The 24914-nt window shown below is 33.8% G+C and overlaps 2 protein-coding genes across 2 annotated transcripts; one reads left to right on the forward strand and one right to left on the reverse strand.

Moving 5' to 3' along the window:
• The first annotated feature begins 512 nt into the window (after positions 1–512).
• Positions 513–23603, forward strand: LOC115889396 (ATP-dependent RNA helicase vasa). Its single transcript, XM_030909376.1, has 10 exons — positions 513–888; positions 993–1236; positions 1290–1418; positions 6690–7138; positions 10851–11072; positions 11962–12138; positions 13016–13208; positions 13331–13480; positions 22694–23004; positions 23123–23603. The coding sequence occupies exons 1-10, from the start codon at positions 841–843 to the stop codon at positions 23186–23188; spliced, it is 1989 nt and encodes a 662-aa protein (XP_030765236.1). The 5' UTR covers positions 513–840; the 3' UTR covers positions 23189–23603.
• Positions 23604–24901, reverse strand: LOC115889399 (proteasome subunit alpha type-4). Its single transcript, XM_030909379.1, has 6 exons — positions 24750–24901; positions 24650–24692; positions 24422–24584; positions 24071–24368; positions 23896–24019; positions 23604–23839 (listed from the first exon to the last, which is right to left on the reverse strand). Exons 1-6 carry the CDS (start codon positions 24750–24752, stop codon positions 23691–23693), a joined length of 780 nt encoding a protein of 259 aa, XP_030765239.1. The 5' UTR covers positions 24753–24901; the 3' UTR covers positions 23604–23690.
• Between the last annotated feature and the right edge of the window lie 13 nt (positions 24902–24914).

The raw sequence follows: 24914 nt of genomic DNA on the forward strand, positions 1-24914 counted from the left end.
GATAGTAAATATCGCTGTGGAATTTTGGTGTATGCAGTGACTTGTGCAGGCATCATTTCATTTATATAATTTGAATTTCTCTCAATTTTTGACATGAAGAATGACTGGATGGACAACAGCCATAATCCAGCCCTAGAATTACCAGAGATATGAAGTTCATATTTCCATGAACTGTTTCCATTTTCCATTGCTTTCTATCTCATTAAATCTAAAACACTATTATTAATCTTCAAGACCGAGACAAGAACGCAAGTGAAGGTTTTAGAATTTCTTGAAAGTAATAAAATCGAGGATAAAATCCAAGTTCTAGTGAATAATACACATATTACACATGCAAAGATGTCATTTCTCCATACATTTCTCCAATCATTTCTCTAACGTTTTGATTTGAATTTCCCTCCTTTGCGATATTTGACATTGAGTTGTCAATTGTCGATTGTCGACATCCGCTTGAAGAAATTTATGAGTTTATTTCATTTCTTTCTCTCTTGTTAAGTTCAAAGCCTATGAATTATCAAAACAGAGATAGAGCACAGGAAGAGCAAGTAAAATTTTTTGAAAGGAAATAAGCAAGGTCTGTTCTCGTCTGTATTTTCGTATTTTGCCTTCGGCGTCTGCCTTCCAAAAAAATATATTTGGCGCCTTTATTCGCCAGAACTCTTTACCAGAACTGGTTATAACAAAGAAAAAAAGACCTCTAATTTTAACCACAATTTAACAATCGTTTTTTTGCTTTACTACTAGAAATTCTTTTTTTCTAGCAGATATTTAATATCGAACGTGTATAGGTTAATTTTTATTTAAAAAGGGGCCCTTTTCAGTTTGTACTTAACATAAAATATGGACGACGATTGGGATGATGGAGCCGTGGTGTCTGCACCTGCAATGGTAATAATTTTAATACATTTCTAACTGATCTAGCAAACATTTTTATCTTTGACTATTCTTAAGTTCGTTTTCCTTGTTATTTTTCTAATACATTTCATTTTCAGACCGGCATTATATCAGAAGGGGGTACGAAATTCTCTGCTGGACGTGGATATAAAGCTTCAAGTACAGGCAATAGCGAATGGGACTCGAACAATGCAACAAGTGGTTGGGACGATGCACCATCTTCCGGGTATCAGGGAAATAAAGGAGGCGGTCGTGGAGGAAGAGGAGACAGGGAGGACCGTGGTAGGGGGCACAGAGATGGTCGTGGTAGAGGAAATAGGGAAGATCGTGGGAACTTCAGGGGTAGATATCAGTTTATTGTAAAAATATAACAATTTTTAATTAATTTTGTTTAGGAGGTCGAAGAAATGATAACGACAACAATGGAGAATGGGAAACCCCCTCTGATTCATGGGGAGAAAATGGAAATGGAAATGGTTTTTCCAGCGGTGGTGATTTTGAAAGTGAAGGTCGAGGGGGCAGAGGTGAGTTATTTATCTAGGAAGAAATATTTCAAATAAATGCTTTATTTTTTAACTCTTCACTAAGTTATACTAAATGTGTTATTTAAAGACATTCACACATTACTATTGTCATTTTATAGCCCTTTTTAAGCTGTAAATTACACTATTGACATATTTATTATGGAGGGTCTTCATAATTTTTGACATATTTATTGTGCAAGGTCTCCATAATAAATATGTCAAAATGTGTTCTTTTTGTGACCCTTATCTCAAGTGGTTGTATGCTCTCCCAAAACATCTTAAGGGCTTTTTTATCTTCATTCCTTACAATATTTAACAGATAGGGTCACTTTAAAATGACTTGACAAAATATTATTTTTTTGGTTTAGTTTCTTTGACTTGGTATATACTATATATTTTCTTCTTTTGTTCTTGGCTTTTGGTCATTGGAGTTTTAAAGATGTTAATAGATTTCATTTATAATAGTATTTTTATTGACAACGTTTTGACAATCATATAATATGTGTCTTTTTCACATCTTGAACGTAGATTTCCATAGAATTGGACAATACCCAACAACAAACAAAAAAATTCACAATACCCACATATTAAAACTTTCTAATACCCATATATTATTTTATTTGTATAGACAAAAATTTGATGCGTCTTGACTATATTATTTTTCTTAGTCGTATTCTCATATCTAAAAAATTGTGACCTCATGGAATCATGTACATCCATTTACTCTCGTTTTCCAAGTTTGTCAGTCAATTGCTTCAGTTAATAGAGTTATTAGAGTTAATTTCCAAAAATTGCTCCTTATGGCTCAATTATTTCACCCTAGAGCCTCTACCAAATTACATACTTCTAGAACAGATTTTAACAAATTTTTGTGCAAACTTTCGTCCCAACTAATACCGTATGATTGAAAAAAACGGCGTCCAGGTGGCTTGTAAATGAAGATCAATGAAATTCTCCCATATAATTTTACATATAAAATGACAGCGATCTTCTGTTCATAGCCATCGCTGACGCCTTTTTTTTCGATCATTAGTGATATACATTGTTTTTTAATATAAATGTAAAATATTTTATTTTATTAGTTGTGTTTTTCATCACTTTTATGCTTATTATATTTTTATTTTTTTTGTTGCAAAAATTGGCTTGTCCTTAACATTTATTTTTATTTTTATCTTATCATAGTATGTATATTTTTTAGTTTTTTTTTATTTGAGGCGTCAAGTTGCAAAACCTGCCTTATCCATTTAAAAAAAAAATGCCTGATGACGTACAGGGTGGCGCACCTCATTCCTCTCGGTTGATTATACGAAAACGGAAGGATGTAAAAACAACCCCAAATATTTTATGGGTATATGTGGGGAGGTAATGTGCACATTTTAAAATTATTTTGAAATATACCGGGTGTTTCAAAAGTAAGATCCATACGCAAGTTATATTTTTTTTAATGGAACACCCGGTATTTTTGGATTCTTGGGCCCAAAAAAAATTATACATTAGGCATTTATTATAAGCGTTTGATATGTTTAAAGGCTTTGTTTTTTGAGATTAAAGATTTAAATTCTCTTTTAAACTATTATTTTATTTAATTTATCTACAATAAGGTTAATAAACAAACGGTTATTTTTATTTAATTTACCTACAATAAGGTTAATAAGTAAATATTTATTATTTTATTAAGAAAAATGAAGCAGTATCTGCTGGCGGAAGGAATTTCTCGTTGGCCTGAAAGGTTTATGCTCAAAGATATCTAAATAGGAATTTTCTTGACAAGAGTTCCTTTGAAATACTGCTTTTCCTATTTCGCAGACCTGATAGTGTATGTAAAAAACCTATTACGCAGAAACATGTTATTGGAAGTGAAGAAAATGAATTTGTCTTAATTGGTTCTTTTATAGAAAATCCAATATATCTACATAAATCAGATGGAACTACTTTATATTTCTTGATAAAATAATACATACTTACTTATTAAACTATTGTAGGTAAATTAAATAAAAGTAAACTGTTATACATCTAAATATAGTTTATAAACTAATGTCGATTTTGAAAATAGCTGCTAACTGTCACTAGCAAAATGCCATGGCAACACCAGCCATCTTGATTGTCATTTTATTGAAAAATCGCTTTTTATTCAAAAACTGAGCCAGGTAGGTATAGGAAACCTTAATATAATTTGAAAGAGCTTTTAAATCTGCTTGACTTATTTAAAAAAAATACATAGTGTTGTATTTGAAATAACGAAGTTTTTATGTAAAATAAATATTTAAAATAGACCAGTAATTTTTGATACCTCTGTATACATTTAAGGAAGCAATACATTTTTTTTAGTAAAGTTTATTTCTCTGGCTTCAAAGTCAATACAATAATTAACTCTGAAAAGTAATATACAGGGTGTTTACAATTTTTTTATTATTACATGCGTATTTAAATATCTTTAAATATCTCAAAAACCAAAGCATTTAAACATATTAAATCCTTATAATAAATGCCTTATTTTATGCCCAAGAATCCAAAAATGAAATAAAATACCGGGTGTTCCATAAGAAAAAATGTAACTTTGGTATGTATCTTAGTTCTGACACACCCTGTACATTCGAAAATAATTTTAATTATGCACATTGGTTGTCTACATATACCCATAAAAATGTTGTTTCTACATCTTTCCGTTTTCGTATAATTAACCGAGGTGAATGGGATGCGCCACCTTGTATATTAATAGTGACTCCTGAAATCTACATAAACAGTCCCAAACTGCAGCAAAATCACATATTCCTGAATCAAATTCACTACAAATTATGTTACTGCAGCAAAATCCGTCTTATCCACTTACATTTGCTTTTTATTGTCATTATTGTGGCAAATCCCCAATTTTTATAGGCTTTTTACACAAGTAAAATATTACTACTGACATTTTATCGATTTCAGATCCTCTACCTAATTTTAAGGAATTATTGAATTTATTTTAAGGAATTATTGATTTATCTAATTATAATAATTATAATCTCTAATAAATCAAGTTAGGATGCAAATAACTTGCTATACCAAAACGCGCAATATGCATTATACTGCAACAAACCCTGCTTTATCCGTGTTATTTTTGTGTTTTTTCCCTTTAAAAATTAAATATTAATTTTTATTTCTAGAAAAACGAGATACAAAACAATGATTCCACTCAATGGACACGTTTTTTTTTTAAATATCGCTTCAAACATTTGCTAAAACAGTTTTTGCATATTATCTCGAAACAAAGTTTTGTGGATAAGGCGTCAAGTTGCAATTGACGCCTCATTTAATCATGAGGCATGATTTTTTTATTTAATTTAATAACAATAAAACTGCTAAACGCGATCTACTGTTCTAACTATTGGTATTATCCTTGTATTATTGATAATATGGTATTGGTTACTCTGAAGCAGGGTTGGCATGATTTAAATCAAGTGATTTTTTTAATTTTAATCAGGTGATTTAAATCAAAACATCAACTTTTTTAAAACTTTACAATAAATCGAAAAATAATTGTAAAAGTTATAAAAATGTGTCCTAGAAAACTATAAAAAATATTTCTATAACATATATACCCTGTATCTATTCGTTAAATAAAATGTTACACTTGCTATTGTAACTTTTAAATACGTTTAATAAATCGAAAAAAACAATTGTAAATGTTATAAAACTATATAAAAAATGATTTGTATAACACATATACCTACTACATATCTATTCAATTAAAATGTTGGACCGATTTTTGAAGTAATTTCGTGTGTATCCATTAGACTTCTAATTTCTAAAGGGCAGAGATTTATTTTGAAATTTATGTACAAGTGACAAAAAATGTTGTGCGCATACATTTCATTCGCAACCTCTAGTGCAGAAAAGGGTTCTTTTGATGTTAGACTATATCTTCAAATCGTTGTCAGAAAATATGCTGTTTTATATTTCTTTATTTTACACTTTGATAATAGATAATACTAATTTCATTCTTGACTGAAGACTATTTCCGAACAATAGTGTATTGTGTAAGGAGTAAAAATTATACTTTTTTTGACGAGATTGTACGCTTAACGGACCAGCGTAAACAGGGAGGCACAAAGTAGAATATACTATATTTTTACAAATTAAACATTACAAATAATTTTTTAATCAATTTCAAACGTTGCAAATAATATAAAAAGTAATGCCTTAAAAAGTAATCGAGTAACAATTTTTACACTCGTTGAAATTGAGGCTTAATATCAGTTTAATAATATATTTTTGTACTTTTGTGCTTAGGCGTAACAGTGCTTTACTTTTATGCCTAGACGTTGAAATGACAAAAATTAATACTCTTGTGGCATTTCAAAAAAAATCCTTTTGATCTGATGCGAGCGACTTTTTTTACGGAATATATTGGTGACCGATGAAGGAAAATGACACGACCGACGTACAGTACATCTGCTGGATCTGTGTCTATGAAAGGAATGCGGACAAAAAACATTTAAATAAACAGCAATATATTTTATACGTCGACTTGGCGAGTACGTCACCGCAAATCGCTCCGCCCACTCATTTTATTGGCCACTTGCAAATTTGTCGAATTTTTATTGATGGGACGCGTCGTCTAATTTTTTACGAAAAACATCGAGAGAATATCGTTTCCCCTCTCACGGATACCGCGTAGCTACAGAACGAACAGACGCACTGTAGAATTGTTAATGTTGTCAGTATTGAGCAGAGTTATGAAGATTTAGCCATTTAGGATAGGACTTTAATTGAAATTAAGTCCTAATTATTTGGAAATCCGATTTAAATAATGTTTTCTATTAAAATCAAAAAAATCTGATTTTTTTGTTTTTTTTAAGAAAATCATGATTTTTTTCAACCCTGCTCTGAAGCCCTGTTCTCAAGCTCCGTTCTCAGAACTTCGACTGTCGCCAGCGACACGTCAAATGAACCAATGAGATTTGTACAACATTCAAACAGCTGTCAAGTTTGAATTTTGTGCAAGTCTCATTGGTTCTTTTGATGTGTCACTCGACAATACGAAGTTCTGAGAACGGGGCTTCAGAACTTCGCAAGTGAGAACGCAAGTGAACCAATGAGATATTGTAGGGAATTCAAACAGCTGTCAATTTTAAATTTAAACAACTCCCATTGGTCCTTTGAAGTGTCAACCACTGTCGCCAGCGACACAACGTCGTTCTGAGAACGGGGCTTGACATTAGTTGTAACTAGCAAATTTTGAAGCAACGATCTAGATAATCGCAAAATTTTATCTGGCAACCCTGTTTGTAGGTCGCGGTGGTAGAGGAGGTAGAGGTCGTGGTGGCAGAGGCGGTTTTCGAAACGAGGAAAGGAGCAACGATTGGGGCGGTGGCGACTCCAAGAACGGTGGCGGCGGTCGTTTTGGTGGAAAAGAAGATGGGGAAGACGACGGAGCCCCACCGAAACCCAGAGACATTTACGTACCTGAGGAGAGGGTCACCGACGATGATCTTTTCACCACCACAATTACGTCGGGCGTCAATTTCATGAAACTGGACGAAATAGAAGTAAAAGTTACAGGGGAGAACGTCCCGAACCCCCTAACTTCTTTCCAGAGTTCTGAATTGAGACCGCATTTGTTAAAGAACATTGAGAAATCAGGGTATACAAAGCCGACTCCTATACAGAAGTATGCCATTCCTATCATACTCGCTGGTAGGGATTTGATGGGTTGTGCTCAAACTGGCTCAGGAAAAACAGTAAATAAAATTGTTTATGTACAGGGTGTTTCAAAAAACATGTGCCATCTTTTGTGGGGAGATTCCTCATGTAAAAATAAGATTTATTTTTCATATCAACATAGGTGCGATTCTGCTTTGTTTCGTAGCTACAGGGTGTTAAAGTCTTAATATTTTTTCGATTTATTATAATTTTCTAAGTACTTTTAGCGTTTTGAATGATATTAGGGTAAAGTTACTATAAATGCGACATATTTTAAAACTATAAAAGTATCGACATATTCACCAGGGACGTGCATACCGTGCTGGCAACTAGTACTTTTGGGTCGGAACTTACATGTGTGGAAGTAAATCGCATAGGGATCGTATTAAGTCGGAGTGAGAGAAATGCGACGGTGTGCTGTTGCGGTGTTGCCGGTACGCCTTTCCCTATCAGGTAAAGTCAAAATCACGATCGTAAACCGCTTATTTTTAAAAAACTTTGTGTTCGAAAAGATAACTAGATAAAATCATTAGATATGTTTCTGAGCATCTGAAATGGAATTATAAGGATATCGTTAGGGTGTCCATTTTTTTATAACGATAAAACGTCAGTAATCGCGATAATTTAAAAACTTAACTTTTTATCACATAACACGCCATAACTTAAGAACCACTTTAGATATTGAAACTTTTTTTTATTTTGAAGATCGGATCTTTTATAATATGTTTAAATAAGAAAAATTCGATAAGGTTGTTTCCATTCAAATTTTTTTAACAATAACCCATCCTTTTACTTTTAGTACATAGCAATTTTCAGCAATCATGTAACTTTTTTATTTATAAATATTTTCACATACTGCCTGCGAAGAAAATATTGCAGAAATTTTAAGAAAGTTTTTGAAAAAACTACAATCAATTGTTTTTAAAAGATTTTGAGATATCGATTCATTTCGAATTCAGAGTTCTACCGCGACCACTGTCGAACACCAACTGAATTCCAACTATTTTTACCAAAAATGCAAGTGTTTCTAACTTGCACTTAAAAATTCTCAATCTCTGGGGAAAATTACAAATACTTGTTAATAAATAAACAAATAAAATATCGCGAGACGTAATTAAATCGTGAAGCTGAACACATGATGTATACCTTTCCCTAGAACTTTAAGTACTGACAGAGGTACTGATTGGGTCGACCGGTGGACTGCGACAAATCTGCTATATCCCCTTCCACGTCTCTTAGCAATGTGCGCAGTGTTTATTTCGTGCTTTTGGCAACATGTTTACTGTCCTCTCTTTGTTCAGTACATTATAAACGCATTGTACTCTTCTTACATACGAAAATCTCGACCCAAGACTAACCTTTGCCAGCCCTTAGTATGGGTTATCACTGGAATATTTTTCTAAAAAAAAGCATATACGCCACCAACTTTTTTTCTCGTATTAAATAGTGTTAGCACTTATTATCTGACAAACGAATCTAAAACAGCGGAAGGAATTCGGGCAAAAAAAGTCGATGTTGTCACGTTTAATTATAGAAAAGCAAAGTTGCTCGATATTACCTATAAATTGAATATATTTTAGTTCATTTCAGCATACATAATTATATATATGCTAATATGTTGACGTAGTTCTTATTGTAATAATGTATATTTATTTAATTAACTGATTTCGTTCATTCTGCCTATTATAAAAGGTAAAGTATTTCCTTAAGATAACGTCCGCTTAGGGTAAGCTGGCAACGCTGACAAAATTCATTATGGCCTCTCGGATTCAACCAGTCTGATTGGTCGAGATTCTCGCACGTCTTGTCGCCATTACCCCCAACTTTATGCCCCTCTCTAGGAATAGTAGAAACAGTCACTACTATTAAAAAATCCAGTGGCGGTGTTATTGTATTGTGTTTTATATCTTTAACTTGATTTGTGTTTATTGTAATTAGTACACGCGTTTTAACAAATATTACTATATTTAGCAAATGACTAAACAAAATGTAGGTACATTTAAAGTAAAATAATATTATAAACTTTACTGGAAAATATTATAAAAATTCCTGATATATTTTTATGAAACCCCGCACGCTCGTGGATATTTTATGAATGAAATCGGTCATAATTTTAGAAAATTGCGATCCCCTTGCCGTTGCCCCGTTGTTTCAGATCCGTTTGTCAGATTGTAATGCCTATTAAAAGTTGTCTCTTGATATTTTGTCTATTTCGACCTGCTTGATGAAATAAACACAATTTTATTAATTTGCCTTGATCCAAGTCTAATACCAACCTTTAAAAAATTTTAATATCATTTACTTGGGAAAGTTTTGAATAAGTACACATTGATTCCTCATCAAAAAATATCAAAAGAAGTTCGTAATGAACATATGGGTATGGAACTGCATAGTTTTAGAGTTACAAGATGGTAAAACTTTTTAAAATTAGGTTTTTTGTAATTGTCTTAAATATTTATTATCATTATTTTTTTATTTGAAATTGTTGTAGCTTCGACTAATAGTAATAATATTTAATAATCAGGTAAAATATATAATTTATTAATTTTATTTTAATTTTACTAATTGTGATTAATAAATTAATGGTTTAAGTATATTTTTTTTTAATTAATAATTTAAGAATTATCAAGAGAAAATGTGATTTTTTATATGGGGCACCCTGTATATTTTAAATTTATTGAAAATAATTTAAAATTACCTTTCCAAAAATATAACACACTTGATATTTTGCTCGATTCCTCTTCGAGATATAGAGCATATAAAAATTCGCCCGCTTTAAATAAGTAGTCTTTGAACGGCACCGGCTGTAATGCAAAAAAATTCTATCTGTTATATATATTAAAACGAAAAATAAAAAAAAATATATATATATATATATATATATATATATATATATATATATATATATATATATATATATATATATATATATATATATATATATATATATATATACATATATATATTAAAACGAAAAAAAAAAAAAAATATATATATATATATATATATATATATATATATATATATATATATATATATATATATATATATATATATATATTAAAACGAAAATAATATTTGCTATGAGAGATGCAGAATTTTATAACAATTTAAAAAATATTTAACCAACATCAACACATTTAAGCTATATCTAATAACAATAAAAATAAATTATACTTAAACAATTAAATTCTACGTAAAAAGGTGCTTTGGAAATGTTTTAATAGAAATACAAAATTTTCCATAACAAAAAAGTTATAGCAATCTCTTGTGCAAAAATGCACATTTTTAACAATCATAAACCCGTAACTCATAAACGGTAACAGATATCGATGTGCGGTTTTCACCATCATGTTTTTGATGAAAATTAAGCTCCAGACACCGATATTTTTCGTCTATCTCCTATAGAAAAGGGTGTTTCCATTTAAAAGCGTCGAATTTGACCCACCCTGTACGTCCCTGATGAATTTATCGACACTTTTTTAGCATTAAAATATGTAGCACTTATAGTAACTTTTACACTCAAAATTTCATTTGAATCAGTAAAACTAAAAGTACTTGGAAGAATAAGATTATTAAGACTGTAACACCCTGTAGCTACGAAACAAAACAGAATTGGACCTATGTTGATATGATAAATAAATCTTATTTTTACGTGAGGAATCTCCCCACGAGAGATGGCACATGTTTTTTGAAACACCCTGCATAAAAATCTTATGGTACTACTGATTTGTATTATTTTTTTAATAGGCGGCCTTTTTATTGCCGATGATCAATAAGATCCTCGCAAGCCAAGAAGCCCCAGAAACCGACGGCAATACTTGTAATCCTAAGGTGGTTGTTGTTAGCCCTACAAGAGAATTAGCCATTCAAATCAATGAACAAGCAAGGAAGTTCGCCCATAACTCTATTGTAAAATGCGCTGTAGCCTATGGAGGAACATCTGTATCACATCAGAGGAATGTTGTTAAAGTAAGATCATTTATTTCATAATTTCTGATATCTTAATTTTATATGGCTTTATGAACTATAATTCATTAGCAATAACTCGTATTTACCTTGATTTAGTAATCAATATTAACATTTTATTAACAATAATTAATATAAATCTTTATTTTTAACGGCACAATTATTAACATTAAATAATGTTTTCCCCGGCAATATCTAAAGAAAATTATTAAATCATATTATTATATCCAAATATATTTAAAAAAGTTTTCTTGCAATTTCTTCATATTTTCTCACAACCTTAAACCTTCCTTGTACCCTTGTCTTGTACTAAATATTTCAAGACCAAAATTAGCCAAATCGGTCCAACAAACGTCATTTCATTTTTATAAACTGGTCTGGTCATCGAAACTGTTTGGTCTGGATTTTTAACGTGTAGGACAGTGACGTCGACAGCTTAGTGGAAAATCAAATGTATTAAAAAGAGATAAAAGTTGGGTTGATACATTTCTTCTATGCGGTATTGCCGGATTTTGCATCAAAATTTCAACCCGCACAAGTAGCCGTTTATGAAAAATCTTGCATCTTGGGTTGGAACTTTATTTTTCACAATTAGTTACTGATTTTACTACAGCTGTAATAGATTATATTATTTAGTTTAGATATATTATCTTCATTTCAGTAGTATACATGAAAGTTTTTAAAATAGTTTTTTTTTACACACATTTTCCTACAAACTTAAAAACCGGCTAAACTGTATGCCGCTTTTTATTTTGTCTGTCTGTCAATCGGTCATTTATATTATTTTTTTCCCATGCATTAAAATACAGACCACTCAGATGAAGTGACTAGGGCTAGTATATTTAGATTGTGTAAAATTTGAAGGTCTAACAATATTGCCCAACCTTTTCAGGAAGGGTGTCATATCTTGGTAGCCACTCCAGGCAGATTAAACGATTTTGTGACACGTGGCCATGTGTCATTCTCTTCAGTCCAGTTCTTTGTCTTGGATGAAGCTGATAGGATGTTGGACATGGGCTTCTTACCTACGGTGGAAGAGATGTTGGGTCACGCCTCCATGACAGCCACTGTAAGTATTATTCTATTTTCGTGTTATTATTTATAGACTCAAAATTAGAGAATGTTTTATTTCTAAAGCCACTGTAACGTCGTTTCTTTTACGATGTTATAATATTTATGTTGTTATTTTTTAACTATAGATATTTTGCTAGAATCTAATGAAATATTTTGTTTCTTATCCATCTTTTTATAATATATGGATAGTTGGATCCTGTAAGTATATAGTAAATATATAGATTAGTAATTGTCTTAGTAATAATCTGTAAACTATAAATAATAAAAATTATAAATAAAAATTCAATTATAAATCCTTTGAGAATAGGAAGACATTTGAAAACTGACGATTTTATATAGTTTATATTTTAGAAATTTTGAGAATTGAAAGCAATTTTTTGATTTACAGACCGCATGCATGACAATCTCCTTTTTCTTAATTTCTTAAATCGCTTATATTTTTTACAGGATGAGTCTTAAATAAGTGCAAATATTTTTAGGGCTAGTATATTTCGCCCCCAGAAACACGATGATGAATTTTTTTCGGGAAATTTTTTTTTGAAAATTGGAATTTTTTGTCATAAAACATCATTTCTTGATAATATGGTAACATGGGTAGTAGATTAAATTTACGAGAAAGAAAATCCAGAAAAGATCTTGTGGTTCTCATAATGTTGGCAAAAAAAGTAAAATATCTCGGTTATTTTGGACTTTGAAAAACGGAGAAAATATGTTTCTTTTATCAAAATTTATCAGCCCTGAAAATATTTGCACTTATTTAAGACCCACCTTGTATAGTAGTATAAACATTATACTAAAAATTTATTCAAACATTCATAAGAAATTATACCTATTTTTGGTAGTAAAATTATTGTTTTTTTTATTTTTTTAAGGGTGAGAGACAAACCTTGATGTTTTCTGCCACTTTTCCTGAAGAAATCCAGCATTTAGCAGGAAAATTTTTGCACAACTATGTTTTTGTAGCAGTGGGAATAGTGGGTAGTGCCTCAACTGATGTGACACAAGAAGTTCATCTTGTCACTCGATTTGAGAAGAGGACTAAACTTATTGAAATGCTTAAAGGCAGTAAGTATACTTTACTAAAATTATAAAAATGTTATTCAATAATACTCATACTTTATATGTGCATGTTAATTTTTTATGTCCTTACATTATTTTAAAGATATTTTGTTTACTGTTATTTTCAGCCAAAGAGCGTACCGTCGTTTTCGTCGAAACCAAAAGAAATGCCGATTTCTTGGCTACGTTTTTGAGTGAAAATGACATTCAGTCGACCAGTATACATGGCGACCGACTTCAGAGGGAAAGAGAACAAGCCCTGTGGGATATAAAGAAAGGTAAACATTTTTTTTTCTGTTATCTACCTTTTATAGCCCGCTTGCCCTTTTAGTCAATATTTATCAATTTACTTGATCTAAAAGCCATTTACTTGGAAAAGAATGTACTCTGTTTAATACATGTCGAGGGGTGTCTCACTTGGGTAAAAAATGTACATGTACTGCCAAAATATCATCTTTCTACCAAGCGACTGCCAATCACAGCCAAGAAGACTGCCTATGACTGCCATGTAATTATTATAGGTGACTACCGTAAGACTGCCAATGACTGCCAGCGACTCCCAAGAAAATATACTGTAATTCCAGTATATAATGTAATTCCAGTAGTGAGACACCCCTCAATACATGTATTTTGTCCCAACATTGAATGATAAGTCTATCTCTGGTCTAGCTCACAATTACTGCCCTTGCTCTACGGTTGAGCTCTCAAGATTTGAATTTTTCAAATATGTATATTATATGATTATCAAAAGTCTCTAAAATAAAATACAAAATTGCCAATTAATTAACAGAACCAAAACATCACAAATATTAAACATACACATAATACACAATACCTTCAATGAAGGAGCATAAATCCTCTCGGCTTATATAGGAAGGCCACAGTATATTTCTTATGTATTAAGTATCTTTATTGTAGGACTTGCCTAATATACAAAAACATTTACAATGTATACACATATGTACATAATATTTTTTTACATTAAAAACGTATTGAGACACCAAATACTAGACTATTTACTAAATAGGTACATTAAATTAATTCTGCATATGCTGCCTTAAATATCTCCCTTGTTTATATATTCTTAAAATTGTTCAACCGACTAGACAAAATGTGCTGCCAGCTTGAGGACAAATCGTGAATCTTTCGGGGCGGAGTCAAAAATATCGATTATTTTCGTTAATTTCCTCAGAGTAATGTAATAATATAGCCCCAGGTTTCTGCGAACTTTAATAGTGATCAGCTGATTAAGAAATTTAAATGAAACTTTTATTTTATTGTAAATTGTGGATTATTTTTGCCTGTTATTTTAAGAATTCTAAACCGTATTAACAAAGAAATTATTATTTGGATATGTTGGTACATTTTATTTATAATTTATGTTATGCTAATTGCTGTTAATTAATACTTAAAAAAAGTTACATACCTATTTTAATTTGATTTAATGCAGGTTTATAAAAGAATTCTTAGATTATTTTATTCTAAATTGAGTGCTTTACGAATTTTACGATATATTTTTTTTTAAACATAAAACTTTTTATATTTTTGATTAAATGTTCAAAAAACTTGCTTCAATAATATTATTGACATTAAATAAATATATTGTACTTAATACACCATCTAAATCTTTATTACACCAATTAAATCTTTATTAATATAAAATATGGCCAGAGTTTTAAAATCAAGTTTGCTTTAACTTGGTATGTGTGAAGAATTATAGAAACTAAAAATATCATTATTTTAACTCACACACAAAGCCCGTTAAACCATAAAACTTTCTAAAAGCAGGATACATGTCTAACTGAAATAATTCAAGTACATTTTCATTAAAAAAATTTCATCAGGAAAATAATTTAATTATATTAAGATTTATTTTTTATTCTGTTACATAATATGGTCTTCAGTATTTTCAATACACAGGGTGTTTTCTATGACGTTCTCTATAGGTTTCTCGAAAACTACTGGAGATAGAGAGTAGGTTAAACGGGGAAAGAATTGCAGTTTTGTGAGGTCATAAATATATGCGACTTTCAGATTTTTGAAAAAGTTCATGGATTACTACATATTTCGAAAAAAAAAACAAAATTTGGCTATTTTAAAAATAGTCCCTAATTCCATTATAGTCTATTATTATTAACGGTTTTCAAGACATGTTAGAAAAGTTAAATTTAGATAGTCGCGCATCAACAGGGTCGTGGTTCCAACATGACTTTCATTATGACACCTTTATAAGTTATTATAAATCATAACAAAATAAGAATACCATGCCAACTAATTGGCATGGTATTATTGGTATGGAAATTAGCCAAGAAAGAAAAGGATTGGCTATAACTTGTAATTTTTCGAAAAAAAATATTATACCTATATCGCTGAAAAGCTTAAAAATGGCGATTTTTATGAAGTCATGGCCAACTATGGTTTTCATTAAAAAATATATTATGTTTGTGTCATATGTCAAAAATGACAGGCTTTAGAAAAAAACAGAAAACACAAACTCATTAGGTATGTGATTATCTACAACTTTTATCTGAAAACTTTTTGTCTAAAATAGATTATAATGGAATTATAGACAAGTTTTAAAATAGCCAAAATTTGTTTTTTTCGAAATATCTAGTAAGCCATGAACTTCTACGAAAAATTCCAAAGGTGCATATTTATGACCCCACAAAACTGCAATTCTTTCCCCATTTAACCGACTCTCTATCTCCAGTAGTTTCCGAGATACCCATAGAGAACATCGTAGGAAACTCACCCTGTATAGTATTTAGAAACTAACTATTATTATTATTTGACTAGTTTAATTTGATTAATAAGACTCGATCAATTTAATTTAAAATAAATTTGATCAGATTTTTTTTCGTATATTCTACTACCAGAAAATCAAAATTATATGATAACGCATTTTTCAACGAAGTTGAAGGAAGATATAATGTATCCAAGGGTGTATCTATCACAATTTACTACAATTAGAAGAAAAACAAAAAGAAAAAATACCCAAATACCTTCACCTACTACTCATTTACAAAATAAACGAATATAATCTCTTATAAAAACACTACACAACTACTTCTTGTATTCTGCACTGAACAAATTATTGTAAAATCGCTTATTTCTGGGACTTACTCAACCGGGTCTCACAATGCAAATTCACCTCAAATATCCATTTAGTTGGTCATTGGCAAGCAGGCTCTCATTGTACATGAAAATAACAAAACAAACATTTACTGATCTGGATAAAATTGATAGTTAAATAGTAAAACTCACCCGGGGGTACTCCGCCCCCTAGCCACTGGTATTCTATTCAACATATCCCATTCCATATCTTCCATCTAATTCAAATATTATTCGGATCTATTGGTTAATCTTCAACAACTAGCTGGTGTCACCTGAAATAAGTATAAGGGCTTTCCGCGGACGCAAATCTGCAGCTAAACAGATTCGCATCCCTAATAGTCAATAAGACTCGTATCCTAATAGTCAATAAGACTCGTATCCTAATAGTCAATAAGACTCGTATCCTAATAGTCAATAAGACTCGTATCCGAATAGTCAATAAGACTCGTATCCTAATAGTCAATAAGACTCGTATCCAAATAGTCAATAAGACTCGTATCCAAATAGTCAATAAGACTCGTATCCAAATAGTCAATAAGACTCGTATCCTAATAGTCAATAAGACTCGTATCCAAATAGTATATATTTCCTATAGTATAGTATATCCTAATCCTTTATACCTAACCTAACCTAACCTTAGTCATAAGACTCGCAACCTCCAAATGTCAAGCTCTGTGACAAAACACAACACAACACTACTTTACAGTCGGCCGTCCCGTCTACTACTGACCGACCTAGCAAGCTAAGCCTCCTCTTACATCACATTTTTACCTGATCACAAATATTTACATCGCTTGCCAATGAATCATACTATTTTCTCTAATCGACTTTCAAATTAATAGATGTTCTAGCATTGCTAGATAAATAAATAGAGAGTTTCCGAATTATAAAACCATTATTATAACCTCGCATCCTAATAGTCAAAAGACTCGCATCCTTAATAGTCTTAAATACTCGCATCCTAATAGTCAATATACTCGCATCCTTAATAAGCTTAAAGACTCGCATCCTAATAGTCAAAAGACTCGCATCCGTAATAGTTTTAAATACTCGCATCCTAATAACTTTAAAGACTCGCATCCTAATAGTCATAAAAACCTAACCTTACATAACCTAACCAAAGCAGCAACCTTAGTCCAAAGACTCGCACTCTTAATAGTTAAAATGACTCGCATCCTTAGAATTAGAATGAATTAGAATGAGTGGGAGGGGGGTTAATCACTTCGACCTTACAGATCCATTGTGTCCCCCTTTCTTGAATCATAACTCATCATACAGTCCCAGGGCTTTGACAAAAGCCAGTATCTGGGACGGTTTTATAGAGGGTAGTTCTCCATCTCCAATATCAGTCGTACCAAAATTCATGGCACGAATGCTTGTTTCTAGAGATCGCCTGACCACCTTATGTGGTATATTGTCAAACGCCCCCGCAATATCCAAGAAGGCACAAATTGCTGTTTCTTTGCTATCCAGACTTGTCTGTATTAGCTCCGTTAATTGGTACAGAGCAGTTTCTGTAGATCTGCCCGTTCTATATGCATGCTGACTATCATGCAGTGGTTTAACCTTTAGATGATTTTCTCCAATATGGTTGTCAACTACTTTCTCCAGCGTTTTTAGTATGAACGATGTGAGACAAATAGGCCTAAATGACTTGGGATTTGTCCAGTCAGTTTTGCCTATTTTGGGTATGAAGATTACTTTTGCTCTTCTCCATGTGGTTGGTATATATCCCATCGCTAGACTGCTTCTTGTAATGCTTAGTAGATGGTGAGTAGCTATTTGCTGACCCTCCTTTAGAAGGGCAGGAAAGATCCCATCCACTCCTGCTGCTTTATAGGGCTGAAAGGTGTCGATCGCCCATTTCAGTTTTTGTTCTGTTATTACTAGCTTGGCCACTTCCCAATCTTCCCTGCAAGGATTGTGGGGTTCAGTGGGAGCTACATGAGTATCAATAGGTATGCTACCTGGAAAGTGTGTATAAAGTAGGAGATTTGCTCTCTCTTCCTCTCCCTCCGTGTAGTTTCCGTCAGATTTCTTAAGTGCCATGTTGGGGATAGATCCACTCTTGGCCATAGCTTTGTGTAATCTAGCTGCATCAGGAGTAGAAGTGATGTTTTCGCAAAAGGATCTAAAGTCAGACTGCTTTGCCCTTCTTATCTCCTTCTTATACTCAGTTAATTTCTCGCTGTAGAGCTGCCATTCGCCACTGGATTTAGCTCTATTAAAAAGTCGTCGGACCTCCGATCTAAGTTTGGCCAACTTTTTGTTCCACCAGGGCTTGTTGTTACTTTTCTGTATGCCTTTACTTGCGGGGCAACTAGATTCATATGCATCCAATATTGCACCGCTGACTTCCCTTGCGTACCATTCTAGATGCAGATGGTTTCTGGCCCTACTTGCATCTATACGGTTTAGGTTGTCTACGAGATTGGAGTTATATATGTCCCAGTCTGTTTTTCTTGGATTCCTTCGAGTTTCTGTTTGGAGTGTGATTCCTCCTAATATGAACTCGATGATTCTGTGATCTGATAGGGAGGGTTCCGTTGAGACCCTCCAGTGTTTCACGTAACTGATTACACTAGCACTCCCGATTGTTAAATCTAATACTTCTGCCCGCGTTTTTGTCACGAACGTGGGGCTGTTCCCTACATTGAGAACTTCAAGATTGTATGCTAAGAGGAATTCAAGTAAACACTCACCTCTAGTGTTAGTGTTAGTGCTTCCCCATACCTCATTGTGTATTGGAGTCGCATCCCAATAGCAGAGGTAGTCGCCGTTGGATGCAGAATCGCACGAGCTCCAGTACCTCCGGAGGCGGTGCCTCCCCGTCACCCGGAAAGTAAGCAGAGGCAATCACGATGTTTTTACTGCAATCCTCGATATTAAGCTGAACCATGATAGGAACAAGATCTGGGGTTGTAAATTCTGAAACACATGTGTAGTTAATGTCCTTTCTTATAAGAATACAGGCTCAGGGAAATTCCTGCCTGTTATCATATATTACCTTTGAATTTTTTCCTGACAAACCTCTAATTTGTCCCTGATACACCCAGGGTTCCTGGGCTAGTACCATTGCATAATGATTTTTCTCAAAGAGTCTTGCTATTGTAGCGGAAGACCCTTTTGCATGGTGCAGGTTTATTTGGGAATCCCATGCATGGGGGGGAAGGAAGAAAGGATAAGTTTGGGGTGGGAAGAGGGGCTGGAGTAGGACTTTGGACCTGGTTTAGGTTACTGGGGTGTGTGAGAATTCTCCCGTTGTAGAGGGGATAGGGTATTCCTCATCTTCCTCTGACAACGGAAGTTCCTCCTCCGAGAAGTGGCCATCAACCTTCTCCGAGGATATACACCCTTCCACGGTTGGGGTTTGGCCCTCCGTGCCCTTCACAGTCGAGGAGCTAGTCTTCGGCTGAGGTTCCTGTGAGGTAGAGGCTGGAGGATATGTCTCCATTTTCTCTACCTGTTTGGCTTGGTCTCTTCTTAGACCTGATACCGGTGTTGTCCCGAATCTATAGTAAAGAGTGTATCCCTCTTTCTATTGCCTCCTTGGATTTGAGGTCAATTCCTATTGTGAGGACTTGGCCGTGGCCCTCCTCCCTCGAGTTGATGATTCGCCAACACGACGTCCTTACATCGGAGTTCTGACCCTGGATAAGGTTCAGCAGGTAGGTGGTGTCTTTCCCTTTGCTCCTTGGCAAATAGACCGTGATGGTCGCCTCCTTAGGGATGTTTTCTCCTTCAGAGCAACCAGTCCCGGCCCCTGCCAATTCTTAAGTTTAGGTGCCGTTTCTATCAACCAATCCGCCGATTCTGGAGATACACAGTCTATGAGGAGCATGCCCACCCGAAAGTGAATCCCCGCAAATCGCATTTGACCCACATTTTGTCCGTCGTTGTGTTGCTCTCCAATCGCCACTACTTCGTCCAGTATCGCCTCTTCTAGAGCCGTTTGCTGGTCGGTGGTCAGTACAACCTCTGGGTAATCCTTTGGTAGCACTGCCATTTTCACTTGTCCAGCAATAGAGGCAAAGCTGGTGATATGTCCCTGCTTGCCTCTCGGTGTTGGACGTCTTTCCATCCTGGCTTTTTTCTCTTCTTGCCGGAGCAGAGGTGAAAGGTTTTCGTTCCCTCTTTTGCCCTTTGGTGAAGATGCGCCGGCCTGTTTCTTGGTTCCTTTGCCCTCCCCTCTATGGAGGAGTACTTTCTCTTTTGCTTCCTCTGGAGCAAGTCCTGCGTGGAGCAGTCGGAGGTATCTCCGTGCTTCTGCTCCGCTAAGACCCACTCTCAGCGGATCGTCCAACCCGCCTGGTTGACCCAGGCCAGGTAGACTAAACGGTAGTCTGTGTCGCCTGTTGGGTTTAGAGGTAAGCTCCCGACCCTTGCTAAAGGAGGTGGTAGCTTGAGTATCACTAGCGCAGGACGGTCCCGCGCAAGTGTCAGCCACCTCTCCTGTAGTTTTCTTTGGGGGGTTTGACCCCCTGGAACTTTCATTGTTCCTGTTCCCAGTGTCGCTAGGGGGTTTCCCCACAGCTTCTCCGGTGGTGTTGGTGTTTTTATTTTTATTACTGCTCATAGTGTTCCCACGAGTCGCTAGGGAAAGTCAGTCCACTTCTACAGAGCCCCGCATGTAGAAGTAAGGGGTAAATACAATGGGGTGCCCCCTGATGCCCCAAGGTTGAGACCAGTAATGGCTAGTCCCCTATCTAGCCACGCATCCCTTTGACCTGGTCCCGCCATCGTAGGATTTAGGTTTTTGGTGAGGTTGTCTCCTCTTGGTCCAGGCGGTTAAGCCAAGACCCCCACACCCTCTACCCGCGAGACATGACCACAGACAGTAGAAGGTGCCTGGTTTAAATGTCTTGGTGCAATTCCCTGGCCACTACAGCCAGAGACAAGACAATGAGTGAGATGCTTCTTGGACCGAGCCAAAGTGCTAGAGGAGATTCTGCCAGCACCTGACAAGGAGCTTCCCCACCAACGACAAGGTCTTGCATCTCCTAGGGGAAGACTCGCATCCTTAGTCCAAAGACTCGCATCCTTTATAGTCAAGAAGACCTTAGTCATAAGACTCGCAACCTCCAAATGTCAGCTCTGTGACAAAACACAACACTACTTTACAGTCGGCCGTCCCGTCTACTACTGATCGACCTAGCAAGCTAAGCCTCCTCTTACATCACATTTTTACCTGATCACAAATATTTACATCGCTTGCCAATGAATCATACTATTTTCGCTAATCGACTTTCAAATTAATAGAGTGTTCTAGCATTGCTAGATAAATAAATAGAGAGTTTCCGAATTATAAAACCATTATTATAACCAACTTATTTTCCAAGTTTTACATTATCAAACTTATTAATTAATCAAACAAAAAGAAAAAATAACCAAATTATCCCTTCACGTACTACTTAACTAAAAAATAAACTATAAAAACACTACCAAACTATTTCTGGTATTCTACACTAAACATTATAATTAAACTTAATAAAATTAATCTAATTTTACACTACAACCACTACAACTACAAAGAAATAAGAACATTTTTTAAAACTAGAAGAAACAGAACTTCGATACGAGCGACCAGTATAACAATAGATCAAGCGGACAAAGAATACAAAATACTTTAAGCAGTAGTGTTTTACTAGTGCATTCAGAAAGAAAAAGTATCTCGAAAATTATCGAAACAAATATTTTTTTTCTTATCAGTGAAAACATCGGCCTTGTCGGCCTTGCGGAATTTGTCGGGTATTTACAATGGTCGAATTGTATCATTACCAGCTTTTATAGCATATCTAATAGACAAAAAGTATCTGGTCGATTAGTAACCAATTGGCACAGTCCGAAAATTATCGATTTTTATTTTCTCTGTTTTTATTGGTCGCTTCAAAATTCAGAGTAACAAAAAATATTTTTCTCTAGTAAAAGACCGTGAAATACGCCCCGCCATCTGGTGCTTTACATCCATAAACGTCTTAGGTTGAGCCAGGGTTGAGCTACTTTAAAAATTCATATACAAGGATATCTTTTAAACATATTTACTATTTACATTCAATATGTTTTTAAATAATTCAATAGGTAACCTATTAAATGCATCCAAACCTTTGTTAAATAAGCTGTTCATACTACTTGAAAATTATTTCTTGATCTAGTAGCATAATTGTGTACTGCATTATTATTACGAATCAGAAAAATTTCAAAATAAGTTGGTCCATTATTTTGTCCTGTAACCTTAAATATAAATATCATACTCAAGTAAAAAAAATCCTATCGCATACTGATTGCCATATATTAAGTATATGGGAAAGTGACACATAAACTACAGGAAAATAAAGTTAGATTAAGATTAAGTTTACAAATTGTTAAAATAATTTCAGGTATCAGACACATTTTGGTGGCCACTGGTGTTGCGGCTCGAGGTCTCGACATCGAAGGCATTCAGCATGTCATCAACTACGACCTGCCCAAGAGTATTGACGAGTACGTGCATAGAATAGGCAGGACCGGACGAGTTGGCAACAGTGGAAAAGCGACCAGCCTCTTCGACGAGAGTTGCGACAGGGCCTTGGCTGGACCTTTGGCCAACATTTTGCGGCAGGCAGGTCAAAATGTACCAGATTTCCTTAGCAACGCCGGAGGTGGGGGTGGCGGTGATAGCGACATCTTCGGAGGCAGAGATATTCGAGGGGTAAGTTTGGCGCAACGCTGTCGACCTGGTAATTTTTCCATAAATTTTAGGAAAAGTTACACAGCATTGCTAATTTGAATTTTTTTCAAAATCTGAGAAAATTATTTTTTGTTTTCAGGATGATTTTGGCAAAGGTCAAAACTTTGTCCAACAACCGGCCGAAATTGAAGAAGAGGATTGGTAATTTACCCATGAATTTTTGTTTACCTCGCAATCAATTCGGATCTATTTTTTTAAAAATATATTTTGCCAATGTTTTTTTTTTTAAATACTTTATGGAATCTTGCTTTTGTTAATACCTCTATATTTTTGAACTTTTCGTTTTTTTTTGCTGTGTTCTTGTTATGGAAAATCATTCCCCTTTCTAATGCATCTGTGATACTCTCTTTACTTATTGGTATTTGTGGAGAGAGTGAGAAATATTAATCACTGGAAAGTTAGAAGCTACTACGTTTTGATGAGATCTGTTTGTAACTTTTAGGATATAAATAGTATATAAAGATTACGTTTCCTGTTAAGTTGAAGTTTGTTTGTGTTCTATTTTTTTTTGAACATTTGACATGTTGAAGAGTTTTTTAAATAAAGGTAAAAATAAAATATTTTTTCTTTTTAATACCGTTTTATTAGTAGAAATACTTTAGTAGCCAAAATTATCATAATGTACTTGTAGTAGTAACTTAAGCAAATCAAGCAGTTACTTTTTGTTGTTCTTTCTTTGAAGCTTCCAATGCTGCTTCGCTCTTCTCAAACTGTGAGATCAACTCTTCCACTTCTTTAGCAGTAAGAATATGAATAACTGTTTTATTATTCACTCTAGTTAGTGTTGCCATTTCAACTATATACAAACATTTATTATAAATCTTTAATTTTGTCTTAAACAACTTTTATTACCTTTTTCTGATGTTAGCTTTGTCATATCTAAAGTTTTACTCAATACTTTCACAGCCAAACTTTTTGCATCATTCAGTGTCATTTCTCCCTCCTTATATTCTTGTTTTAAGCTTGAAATAGCAGCCTAAAATATTTTTCTAAATAAAAATACTTCATTGCATTGCAAACTACTTACAGAACTATTGTTCCCAATACATGTAGCTTTCCATCCACTATAGTTTCCGCTAGGGTCAGACTGATACAACTGGTAGCCATAGTGTTTATCCCAACCCATATAAAGAATAGATACACCAAATGGCCTCTTGCCACCATATTGTGTATAAGCTTGTTTAACATCACACAACCAAGAAACCAACTGTTCACATGGAATTGATTCTCCATATTGGAAAATGTATCTCTGACCAATCAATCTTAGTTCGTTAGTTAGAACATTGGCATCCGATGTTATACCAGCAACACTACATACCATGTCACTACATAAAATATTAAATATTAGATTCAATATTAAATAAACGAGGCAACTTACTCATTTAATTTGTAAATTTTTTCAGAAGTGAATACTTCATCTAAAAGCTTATTAGTATTTCTTCTTTCAGCGGCTAATAAAATGCCATCGTTGGCTAAAATTCCTAGGCAGGTTCCTGCTAAAGAAATGGCCTCCATGGCATATTCTACTTGATATAATCTCCCTAAAAAGACCAATCAATATTAATTGCAATTAAAAATTTTGGTTTATGTAAAAGAATTACTATACCTTCAGGAGAAAAGATAGTTGTTCTAGTATCGTATCTTCGGGCCTTAAATAAATAATATGTATAAACCTATGTAATATCATATTTTATTTAGAAACTTACCATTTTCAATAGATTATAATTTCGGCAGAAATTAAGATTACTAAACAACTTTTATTAAAAAATACAACTCACTGTCATAGAGGTTATTTATAATATTTTACATTTCACTTGACTGGTTTTACGGCCTAAGCTGCCAGAACTATACGGCCGGTATAATGAAATTTT

The sequence above is a fragment of the Sitophilus oryzae genome, unplaced genomic scaffold, assembly GCF_002938485.1.
Source record: "Sitophilus oryzae breed Bouriz unplaced genomic scaffold, Soryzae_2.0 scaffold_813_pilon_pilon, whole genome shotgun sequence".
Lineage (NCBI taxonomy): Eukaryota > Metazoa > Arthropoda > Insecta > Coleoptera > Curculionidae > Sitophilus > Sitophilus oryzae.

Coding starts and splice junctions, on each gene's coding strand:
- LOC115889396 (XM_030909376.1), top strand. CDS start 841: ATGGACGACGATTGGGATGATGGAGCCGTGGTGTCTGCACCTGCAATG. Junction 13,209..13,330: donor TATTGAAATGCTTAAAGGCA/GTAAGTATACTT, acceptor TGTTATTTTCAG/CCAAAGAGCGTACCGTCGTT. Junction 23,005..23,122: donor GAGGCAGAGATATTCGAGGG/GTAAGTTTGGCG, acceptor TTTTGTTTTCAG/GATGATTTTGGCAAAGGTCA.
- LOC115889399 (XM_030909379.1), bottom strand. Junction 24,585..24,649: donor AACTATCTTTTCTCCTGAAG/GTATAGTAATTC, acceptor TGGTCTTTTTAG/GGAGATTATATCAAGTAGAA. Junction 23,840..23,895: donor AAAGCTAACATCAGAAAAAG/GTAATAAAAGTT, acceptor GTTTGTATATAG/TTGAAATGGCAACACTAACT.